This window comes from Corvus moneduloides, chromosome 5 (genome assembly GCF_009650955.1).
Source record: "Corvus moneduloides isolate bCorMon1 chromosome 5, bCorMon1.pri, whole genome shotgun sequence".
Taxonomy (NCBI): Eukaryota; Metazoa; Chordata; class Aves; order Passeriformes; family Corvidae; genus Corvus; species Corvus moneduloides.
In genome coordinates this window covers 26265126-26277496 of record NC_045480.1, presented here as the reverse complement: position 1 = coordinate 26277496, position 12371 = coordinate 26265126, and the positions used below count along the sequence as shown (strand labels likewise).

Genomic DNA, 12371 nt, shown 5'->3' with positions numbered 1-12371 from the left:
TTCAGATTTTATTTTTTGCAAAGAAGTAAACTTCAGATTTAAGCCCCCATCTAGAGACAAAATAGAAAATTCAAACTCTCAAATGAACTTGCAAGTTAGAGACAAAAACCAAACAATAAAAGATAAAAATGCCTAATTTTCTTGATTGTGGGAAAGTGAAACATTAGCAGCCAATTCATTTATAAATCCATGAATCAAGAAGCAATATTGAGGGGTTTATGAGTTTGTCTCATAAAACTCTGTCAGTGACTGGGCTGCTCTCCATGTTGGAGTACTGTGAGAGGGTACTGAGAAAGATTTCACAAGAATGATTGCTCTAGAAAACTGCCACCCTGAGTGTGTGTGTTTGCTCTGCTGTAGAAACTTATTTTTCTGACATTTATATTCTGTAGAAGTCTTTATTGCTAGAAAACCATGGAAAGGATTAAAGACAATTAGAACTCACAAAGGCTGGTGTGTGAGCTCATCACTTCAACTTGTTTGATTTCAGAGCTGTTGTTTTCTTCTTCCCATAATTACATCATGTTTCATTTTGTCCTTGTACTCATCCTCCCTGCCCCAGAAATCTCTCACAATTGTATTACCAATTCCTTTATTTTGCCTCAGGCCTGAGATCTATCATCATTCTTAGCATGTGTGCCTATGAATGATACAGCAAAATATCCTACAGTTGCTTTTAACTTGGTTCAGTACCTGAATACAGCTTATTGTATGGCCACAGAAAAAGTTATCCTGAACAATTGAAGGGATGAAGCTTGGGAAAGAACAGTAATGAAAACCAGCAATAGCTGAATATGTTCATCAGTCTGCTATTCAGATTTTTATTTCTTTTGGTGCCTTACAGTTCTTAATGTTAGTATTTCTGTGCAGCTGAATTCACTGAAGTGTGGATTTTAAGTGTGGGGAAGCCAACCACAGAAATAAAAATATTTTCTTTCTTTCATCAAAATACATTTTCAGGAGTTTTTCTATTAATATCCTGAAGAGCAGAATCACACCCTAATATGTTATAACCTGCTTCTGTGCCTGCCACTGATGCTGAATCAGTTATGGTAAGATTGCCAAAGACCTGCCAGTTTATTTTTAAAACTATTGGTCTCCAAGTAGCTGTAAATAAGAATAATCAAGATAAAGACTTTAAATAATATTTTCATTCTCCAGCATATTAAGCAATATGTGCATACTAAACTTGATCATTATCCAGAAATATTTAAGTTATGGAGTACACATGACTCAGTATTGAAACTGGGCCAAATATTGCAGCAGTTGCTGGATAATCCCATGTTTTCTGATTTGTTAAAGCTTCTCTAGAGACTGCAAATTCTGCTTGGCTTATTAGATCACCATGCAGTTGTCTTTTAGAAGACTGGTAATTTCCAAATTATTACTGTTCTGTGGTAGGTTGACCCTGGCTGGTCACCAGGTGCCCTCCAAAGCTGCTCTGTTACTCCCCTCCTCAGCTGGACAGGGGAGAGAAAATAGAACAAAAGCCTCATAGATTGAGATACAGACAAGGAGAGATCACTCACCAACTACAGTCATAGGCAAAACAGACTCAGCTTGGGGTAAGAAATTTAATTCACTGCTAATCAAATCAGAGCAGGGTAATGAGAAAAGAAACTCCATATCGTAAAACACATTCCTCACACCCCTCTCTTCTTCCTGCGTTAAACTTTGGTCATGAATTCTCTACGTCCTGCCCCCTCAGAGGTGCAGGGGGTGGGGAGTGTGGGCTGTGGTCAGTTCATCGCACGTTGTCACTGTCACTCCTTCCTTCTCAGGAGAAGGACTCCTCACACTCTTCCTCTGCTCCAGCATGGGGTCCCTCCTAAGTGACACCATCCTCCATGAACTTCTCCAGTGTGAGTCCTTCCCATGGGCTGCAGGTCTTCATGAACTGCTCCAGTGTGGGGTCCCTCCCACAGTGTGCAGTCCTTCAGGCACAGGCTGCTCCCGTGAGGGTTCACCACAGGGTCACAAGAACTGCCAGCAAACCTGCTCCAGTGTGAGCTTCCCACAGCTTCCTTTGGGCATCCACCTGTTCCAGTGTGGGGTCCTCCAGGGGCTGCAGGTGAATATCTTCACCACCATGGACCTCCATGGGCTGCAGGGCACAGCTGCCTCATCGTGGGCTGCACCATGGGCTGCAGGGGAATCTCTGCTCCAGCGCCTGGAGCACCTCCTGCCCCTCCTGCTGCACTGACCTTGGTATCTACAGAATTGCTTCTTTCTCATATTTACACTCTTTTCTCCTGGCTGCAGCTGCCTTTGCACAGTATTTTTTCCCTGCCTCCTCAAATATTACAGAGGTACAACTGCTGTCTCTGATGGGCTCAGCCTTGCCCAGTAGTGGGTCTGTCTTGGATCTGACTGGAATTGGCTCTTTCAGACAAAGGAGAAGCTTCTGGCAGCTTCTCACAGGAGCCACCCCTGTATCCCTTCTGCTATGAGAACCTTGCCATGAAAATCTGATATAGTATCCAAACATTTGCACTGCAGTGTATATTCAAATACTGGACTGCTTAATTTAAATAAATGAGGTGAACTTCTTGTATTTGTGGGTTTTTCTCATATAGATGTAAAGAATTCAATGTGCAGATACATCTTCCGAAAAAAATTACTTCCAACATTTTTGGAAGCTCTTTAACTATTATGCGTAAGTATAACACTGCATAGTTTTATTTTAATATAACTTTTTACTATTATTTTTAAAATTTCGATTGAAATGAATGTTCAGTATGTTGAAAGACCTTTGGAAACAAGGAGCCATATAGATGGAATTTTGCTATAGTTAAATTTTAAGAAATTGACATACACATAATACTATTGCCTGATTGCTAAATGTCAGGTTATAGCTGAAGTGCTTTGAAAGGTAATGATTCAGGTGTGGGTCAGGAAAAAAAGAAATCACTCCAAATACTCCAGACATGTGTGAAACTTCATCTGAGAGCCCTCAAGAACTCTTTATGATTCGTTTATTTGTTTGGGTTTTTTTTCAAATAGCATTCTCATTCGTAGAAATCATGTGCAGATTGGCTAACTGTGGTAAACTCAAGTAGATCTCTGTCACAGACTTGGTAAATTCAAGTAATGTCCCTGCTAACACTTTTTTTGAGAACAAAAACTTACAAACTTAGCCGAATGTACTGTCTTCAAATGACTACTTGTGATCATCAGGTATGCTCCATTGCACCAGTGAATGAGGTAGAATCACTGCTTACAATACTTTTCACTGTAATTCAGTTTTGTAGCATGTTTTGTGTTTTGTAAAAAATGAACAGAAAGTTAAATTAAACATATCAGATTGAATATAATAGAGGCTTACCACTCACCAACAGATCAAATCAATACTCCATTTTAGCTTTGTGACATCTTATTTCTCACAGATATTTAGAAACTCAAGTGCCTTCTGTAGTAAGTACAGCATTTCTTTCAGCATTTTGTGTATTAGGGAACCTCTGTCAAACCAGAAGTGTTATTAGGATATTAGCTAAGTATGAAAAGCTAAAAAATGTCTGGGGACAGTCACTTGCCTTGTCAAATCCCCTTTATTTAAGGAGTTTCTCAAGCTCCAGACAGGAGGCAGTCATGGCTGCTTGACAGCTCTTGTGCCCTTTCTTTCTCTCCGTATCAAACAGTCTCTGTAAAAACCAGAAGGGTTTTTAGCACATCTGAAGAGCCTTTACAATTCAGATTAACTTAGTTTGCCAGTACAATGTGCAGAACTAATAAGTGGCAATTCTTCTGTCCATCAGTGGAACCATTCTTGGTTTTGTACACAGCCAGATAGGTGGTCTTTGGTGCAAAAATTTTCTGTCTCTCAATAGATCACAATAAAAAAACCTGGTGGTGAAAAGTGCTGTTTTAGAACATATATGCTTCTTTCCAGGCAACAAGTAAGCTGCCATCCAGGAAACTGCAAGAGACAACTTTAGAGATAAATTCCTTGACTTGTTTCCAAGACAAGTTCAATACTTCAGCATGTGAAGTGCATTGTGTAAAAGCCCTTAGCATTACCTGGAGAATATATCTCTAAAGATACCTTTTTTTAAAAAGTGGCTCCAACCACTTTTTTCACCACTGTAATGAACTCAGTAACAACACTGGCAGCACAGTGTCTTTTTAGATACTAAGCAGAGAAAGGCAACCATACTGACTTCAGAATAGTTACGCAAGTGAGTATTTTGCTTTACACCAATCTCTTTGTTACCACTGTAGTCAGACAGCTCCAGCAGCTTTTTATTCCTTTCTTGTGGTCGCTGCCATGTCATACAGTTGCTAACAGTACCATGTTATTCTCTGTTACTGTAAAATGAAACACTAAGTTAGTCAAGTTTTGGGTACTGTAGACTTCTTCAGTTCAAGCCACTTACTTGTGATTGAATATGGAATTCTAGCCATGGTTTTGAGACGGACAGGTACAACCTAGAGTCAGACATAAAGAGAAAGATGTATGTGGTGTACTAGGAAAAAGAGCTTTCTGTGGCATTATGAGTGGTTATGAATAAAGTAAAATTGAATTTGCTAAAGCCTAAGATATTCTGCAGTAATTTAGACAAACTGCAAAAGTTGTATTGAAAATTTAAGCACTCTAAGGGTATGGGTGCTGCTGTATAGAATGCAAACTTTGCTGAAAGCTCTTATTATTACTTTTTGCTCTGTTTAAAAAGTTTTCACAACATACTAAAATAATAATAATAATTTTTGATTTTGTTCTCTCTTTTATTCAGTCAAGTACTCTTGCCCTGCAGGACATTTTGTGAGGCAGCAAAAGAAGGCTGTGAACCAGTCCTGGGTATGGTAAATGCTTCTTGGCCAGACTTCTTGAAGTGCTCTCAATTCCAAAACAAAACTGAGAATGACACCACTACAAGGATATGCTTCTCACCACACCAAGGAAATGGAAAGCAGTGTATGTTCCCATTCTTAACCATTACACTGTGATTATGAGTTTTCACTTAATAATGTATTTTTTTCCTGTGTAGAAAAAGCTCTGGGTTGTAACTATTATTTCTTGTTCTGTTATTATGTTCCATCTTATTACTGTGATGGTAATTACAGTTTGCAGTGCTTTAATTATTTAGGCTGATTTTTTTCAGACTTGTGTTGATTCAAAGCCTTTTTATTTTACATCAAAATTTCTGAGCTGTTTCGAGGAAAGAAGGTTGGAGGAAAGTAATACGACCTGTTGACTTTCTATTTGCTAGCTCTAGCAAATACAGGTTTGTTATTTGGAGCAGGAACCTGATACACAGGCCAAATTTCAAGCCTATCTCCTTTTTCCTTGCTGTAAAAATGATCCCAAAACTGATCAAGAGGTAAACTTCTCAAAAAGCATGGCCTTTACACACCCACATGTAAAGTCATAGAATCATTTAGCTTGGAAAAGATACTGAAGGTCATCCAGTCCAACTGTTAATTCAGCACTGCCAAATCCACCACTAAACCCTGTCCCTAAGCATCATGTCTACACATGTTTTAGAAACCTTCAGGGATGGTGACTACACCACTTACCTTGGAAGCCTGTTCTGATGACTGACCAGCCTTCCCATGAAGAAATTTTTCCTACTATCAAATCTAAACCTCCCCTGGTGCTCCTTGAGGCTGTTTCCTCCTGTCATATTGTTTATTACTTGGGAGAAGAGACTGACTGCCACCTTTTTACAACCTCTTTTCAGGCAGTTGAAGAAAGTGATCAGGTCTCCCCTGAGCCTTTTTTTCTCCAGGCTAAACACCCCCAGCTCCCTTATCACTCTGCTGTCCTTCTCTGGACACACTCTAGCACCTCAGTGTCTTTCTTGTACTGAGGGGCCCAAACTAAACACAGGATTTGAGCTGTGGCCTCACCAGTCCCGAGTACAGGGGGACAATCCTGCTGCCTACAGGGCCCTGGCCCTGCTGGCCACACTATTGCTGATACAGGCCAGGGTGCCATTGGCCTTCTTGGTCACCTGGGCACAGCTGGCTCATGTTCAGCCAGCTGTTGACCAGCATTCCCAGGTCATTTTCCACCAGTCAGCTTTCCAGCCAGTCTCTAAAAACAAGGCATTTCCATCTCCTCAGAGGTGCTGCTCTAAGGGCATATTTTTGAGGAGTCATGAAGTAAAGGAGGCTGTTGTCCACACCTAACTTCATCTGTGGGAAATTTTGTAATGGCTGAGGTAGGGAAAAATCCAAAAGATTGTGTCTTGTTAAAGTTGAATATTTCCAGGAAATTTGAACAACGTCCACAAATGTTTATTATTGAGTCCTATGGTATTTTGTGCAAGTTTCTGTAGTGAAAGCCTCTGGGAGCTGTGTCTTAACTGTATGATAATAATATATGCTAAGTATGCTGAAAAAATTAGTCTAATGGATCTCTCCAAATTGGAACAGTAAGCAAGTAATTATAAAATGCATATTTTTTTTCCGTGCCTCAAATTCCCCATGTAAAAAGGGACTAAAAGTGTCCTTTAACTCGCAGGGTTGTTGTAACCATATGTTTGTTGATGCCTTTGGTATCATAGGGGTTAACACAATAGAAATAAGGAGTACCTAATTTTGTCTTCATGGCAGGTTCAAATAATCAAGGTAAGAAGCTGTAGCATAAATAAATACGTAAGTGTGGTAAAGGCTTATACGTTGAATAGTAAGAATAATTAGCCATGAACAATGGGTGACTATCATATCATTAACTGAGCATGATCACAGAATGAGGTATAATTTTGAAAAAGCAACAGAATGTTAAAGACCTGGATTTCAGGCCTCTGTGGTACACAAACTGAATACAAGGCATAATATAAATATACCTGTTAAATTTTGACAAATTATAGCTGATTACAATGTTCAAAAGCTCCACCAAATCTAGATAGCTGAACTTAAATTAAGACAGAGGAGATTTCTCACTTACGAAACTTTCAAGTTTCAGAACATCCCGTGGCTAAAATAATGTATTTAGTACTGCTAGAGAAGAAGCTTTTTAGAATAGTGCCTGCCTGGTTAATTAATGTTCCATAATCTGTAGGGCAGGACTGGTATTGATCTGGTAGTGAACTGCAGGCATTACAGAGAAGTACACAGTAGAAGCTTGCTTTTTCTCACCAGGGGAAGAAATGTAGAGCCAGTCGTGAGATCTGCTGCTCCTACCTGGCAGACTGTGGGGACCCAGGCTATTTATTGTCAGTTCTGACATCCTGTTGTATAAAACAAAAGGGGTTTTTAAAATTAAATTTTTTGTTGTGAACTATTGGGCACAATGCTTGGATGTGAATGGTTTTCATGCAGAATGAGAGACTACAATTGAGCTGTCTTCCAGGACCTGCAGGGAGCCTACAAGAAAGATGGAGACAGGCTATTTACAAGAACACATAGTGATAGGACAAGGGGGAAAGGCTTCAAACTGAGAGTAGGTTTAGATTAGATATTAGGAAGAAAATCTTTGCTGTGAGGGTGCTGAGGCACTGGAACAGGTTGACCAGAGAAGCTGTGGATGCCCCATCCCTGGAAGTGTTCAGGGCCAGGTTGCATGGGGCTCTGAGCAACGTGGTCTAGTGGAAGGTGTCCTTGCCCATGCCAAGGGGGTTGGAATGAGATGATCTTTAAGGTCCCTTCCAAACCAAGCCCTTCTATGATTCTGGGATTTGATGACTATGGAGAATGTTTTTATTTTTATTTAAAAGAACGGTTCTAATGTGATTCCTCTGCAACTGAAAAAGGTAAGAGTTTGGGTTCACTAGGCTGCTTCTCCTACAGAAATATACTGTGCTGTTCTTGAATATTTATTTCTGCAGTTTGTATATTTGAAAGAATTTACTTCTCTGACCACAGTAGAATCAAACAGCTGAGGTTGATTCTCTGCTCTAATCCCTTTTTATCTAGTGCTCAGCACAAACTGCTCTTCACACTCTACTAAGGGTTCAATTCCTGGAAATTTCAAGAGCATGTACTTGGCATATGACTGCTTATTTCTTAACTTTGTGGTTTCTTTTGGGGATTGGTGCCTCCAGATTACATGCAGTGAATCCTTCCCTGCCCACATATGCCTTGCATATAATTTGTTTTGTGTGATGTTGTAATTCTCTTTTACATCTTTAGTTATATCTTGTGTTTCTCAAAATTAAGGTCTGGCTGCTATACCTGTTTGTTCCAGAGATACTTGTACAGTGTCACTCAGACACCCAATCCCAAACAAAACCTTCTCTTGATTTCTCTTGTTTATTTTTGTCTGATTGTGGCTAAAAACTCCGTATCTTTCCCATTTTCTGAATTGAAGATTATCACTCCTCCAAAAAATCCTTGAATGTCATATGGCTTTCCAAGCCCAGTTGGAGAAAATATCCTTGAGTCATGTTCCAGTTAGAATTCAGAGCATTTATCCTGGGGACAATTACCAGTTTTCCTGAAGAATGTTTATCGTTTAGAATACGGATTATCTAGTGGATACATACTGGTTCATGTGTCGTAGCTAATATTTATCTCTTTGTCTAAAAGTTATCTCCACAAGCATTGCAAATTGAGTGCACAATATCACTATGGGGAATCTATTACGAAATACGTTCCTGTTGTGAACACAGATGTACTGATTGTACTGGAAAATCCAAGTCGTGCCATTATAGTAAAAACATCTGAATGCAAAATGACTGAGTCACTCAGTCATTCTCTGCAGGTCTGAAGGCTAATGTCCTTCAGATTGATACTTGTTTACACTACTGACAAGTGAATACTCAGTAGATGAGAAAATCAGCTACTCTAAAAGTAGCTGTAAGAATTTATCTTTTGAGATTTAAGGTAGGTAGTTGAACTAGTTTCACAGGTCTAATGAGTTGTGAGCACGTAAAGGAGTGAGCAGGAGGCATCATCAGTCATTCATTTCACATGAAACCAATAATGCATTCTGGGGGGAAGAAATCACAAAAACCTTCCTGAGGGCTGTTATTCATATCCCTACTCACAGAAACATTTCAGCTCTGTTTTTCACTCTCTCTCTCAACTGACACTGTCTATTATGTTATTTTATTTGCTTTGACCAGCCAACATAACTTTTGCTGTTAAACCCATGGCGGAAAAAACCCAGTAGCTTGAATGAGAAGTTAACTAACACAATAATCTGACTTAAATTAACATGGTAATGCACTGTGCGTGGGTTCGTGAAGGGGTAGCTGCGTTTCCCTGAAACATCCCTGGCTATGGGATCGTTGCGGTGGGTACAGCACTCCAGCAAGCTTGCTCCTTTCACCCGCGCGGCTGTTGGCACGGATCTCACACACACACCCAAGCCGGACTGCTCAGCATTACCAGAGGCAAAGAGTCAGGAGGGCTCTCCTGTATGGCATTTCCACGGACGAGGTTTATCGCACCCTGCCGCCAAAGCAGACCAGAGACTGAAGATGGCGGACACACAGTGTCCAGGGTTTATGTATGGGAGCAGGGCAAGCATCAGGACCAATAGTCTGAGGGCACAGGGGCGGTACACAGGTGGGACTAGGGAATGGGAGCCAATGGGGAAGGTCTGGGGGTGTGCAGCATAGCAAGTCCGCCTGGCACCGCAAAACCTGATGGGAGAGTCTTTTCCTTTCTCACCATGAGGTCAGGGGGTGTTCTTGAATCTCGCAATTGGTCCACCAGCAGGCCTCTGCTATTTCGGGGCTCCTTGGCCCCTCAGTCATCACAATTTTTGGCTCAGTTACCTCAACAACATGGAGCTCTCGAAAGAGCCCTGAAGTTATTCTTCTGTTAATTTGAGTTGTAAAATGCTTTCAGAAGGAGCAGTGAATATGATGCTTCTGCTGTTTATACAACAAAACTATGTAAATTTATGTATAGAATTGACAGACATTGTTCACTTTTGTATTTTTGCTAAAGAGGCATTATGAATGAATGTCTCTTTCTGTTAAAAAAGTGGTGCACAAGTGGCCTGAATTGCACTTCATCGCCATGAGATTTTGGGTTGGAAGGGACCTTAAAAATCATCTTATTCCAACCCCCCTGGCATGGGCAGGCACACCTTCCACTAGACCAGGTCACTCAGGGACCCATCCAATCTGACCTTGAGCACTTCCAGGGATGAGGCATCCGCTTCTCTGGACAACCTGCTCTCATGCCTCACCACCCTCACAGTAAAGATTTTCTTCCTAATATCTAATCTAAATCTACTCTCTCTCAGTTTGAAGCCCTTCCCCTTGTCCTAGCATGTAGCCACATGCTCGTGTAAAAAGTTCCTCTCCATCTTTCTTGTATTGGAAGACTGCAAGTAAGCCACCCCTCCCTTCATTCACACCGGTATTAATTGAGAGAATTATCTTTGAAGAATAACTTTGAGTAGAGAATTCAAATACCTGATTACAACAGGTATTTATTTTTCTATAGGCAATGTAATTATATTCATCCAGTAGACAATTTTTTTGTGAAAAAGCTTTTAAAATCAGGAAGACACTATCTTTCTTGTGTGCCCTTGCATTTACTTAATACAGTGAAATGGATACAGAGATGATTTGTGTATGCGTAACATTGATGCTGAAGGGCTGAAAAACCAGCAATAGTGGAATAATTTTTTGAGGGAAACAAAATGTTATTCAGGATTGTTGTGGTGTTTCATGTGAAGAAACACAGCTGAAAAAGCTATTTCGACTACCGAGTCACTCTTTAATTCTGTTGATCCTGCATTATATTTTGTTGTGTTCTCTGGTTTTTATTTTCCTATTCTGTTTGTATTACTGTTTTTTGCCTGTTTCTTTTCCAGCTTGAAGTTTCTTATGTGGCCTTTTTAGGCTGCATCACTTGAATGAAAGAAAAAGGTCTTTTGTCCTCTTTCTCCCACAGGGTTTTGCATCCTAAGGAAATAGAGAAATGAACAATTACCTGGGGGTAAGGAGTCGCCAGCTTTTCTAATTCCGTGGTTGTGGTCATAGTATCAAAACTTTCTAGAATTGACAGCAACAAGATACATACACTGTATTGCAGGGTACATACATGGTGTAGGGAGCAGGTGATGAAAATTTGGAAGTGAGAGAATACAGGGATTCCTCTGTGTTCCACTGTGCTATTATGACTATATTGGGTAAGAGAAAAAGTCCATCTGTCTTATAATTCGGACTCCAAAATCTGACAAAATCAAATGCCCAGAAAAGGAGAACAGGGCAAGACTATGTGGCAGTACTTTTCCAAATACTACTGCATTTTCCATCTGTTTGAGATTCAAGGATTTTTCTGTAATTTGTGACCTGCCATAGATTTTTATTCTATTAATGTGTCTCTTTGTTACATGGGTCTCTGTATGTTTTAGCATCCACAGTATCATGTTCTAGAATGTTACAGCTTGTCAGTGCATTGCATGAAGAGCACTGCCTTTTGGTTTTAATACCTCTTAGTTCTTCCATAGCATTAGACAGTAAATGTGGTCTCCTCTTCTCTTTGAAAAAAAATTGGCATCACTTTTCATGGTCATTTTCACAGTTACAGAATGCCTTATCTGCTGCTATACCTTGAAATGCAGCCAGATGTCAATCTTGAGGATGGTAAAATAATATGTTTATTTCAGTATGTGCTCTCTGCAGCTTTACAGGGACCTTTCCACATAATCTTCTATAGATGACATTCCAGTAATCTAGCTGGAAAAACAACACATAAATGGTCTTCCCTCCTCAAAGACACTTTTGATAGCACACCAGATAGATAAAATAAAGCACTTTTTGCTGCCAATGTTGTTTAGTCTGGGATTTTGGAAGCTATTCCAGATTATAAACCTTTCTGGGTAAGGACTAAAACAAGCAAGTTTCTCTATCAGCAAGGATTGCTTCTGTTTTATTTGGCTCATTTTACATAGAATTTTTAATTCTTCAGGAGTTTTGGTGTGTGTGTATTTGTATGATTTTAGTAATAAATGTGTGAATTATTTACAGAGGTATCAGTAATTAACATTTCCCAGCATAGTTCTTTAGAATAACACCTTTGCCATTTGTAATGATTTTGAGTGGAATGGTCCATATTTTTCCTATTTCAAATATCTATTTCAGGCATTATTTCTTCTTTTGCTGCTGCTTTGTTTAAAATAGTCCCCACATTTCTGAGTATGCAGCCCGTGTTCAAGAAAGTCTTATGAATGGCTGTGTAACTAAATCCACTGGGTTCCTGATCAAATACCAAAATGTAACATTCAACTGAAGTGTTTGTTTTACAGCATTAGATAAGGCTTTTATAATTTCCATTAAAACCTGACCTTTGGAGGTATGATGGAATGGTCATCCTACTGAAAGCTTCTTGCACAAGCTTGGTAGAAAGCAGAAATTGCATTCATTGGAGGTACTGTTCACAGTGTGTGTGCTCTCCTTGCCCTGAGCACTGCACTGACTGGGTCAAACATATGCAGTCATTACCTATTAGAAGACTGCAAGAGG

General features: G+C 39.8%; 1 protein-coding gene across 5 annotated transcripts in view; it reads left to right on the top strand.

The window, feature by feature from the left end:
* The window catches only part of CORIN (corin, serine peptidase), a 127617-nt gene that overhangs the window by 59434 nt on the left and 55812 nt on the right, over positions 1–12371 (top strand). For 4 of the 5 annotated variants that reach the window (XM_032110138.1, XM_032110134.1, XM_032110136.1 and 1 more), the window contains one exon: positions 4731–4912. In XM_032110138.1, coding sequence (XP_031966029.1) covers positions 4731–4912 — 182 coding nt within the window. The remainder of the gene's footprint in view (positions 1–4730; positions 4913–12371) is intronic. The other variant, XM_032110135.1, reaches the window with a different exon arrangement.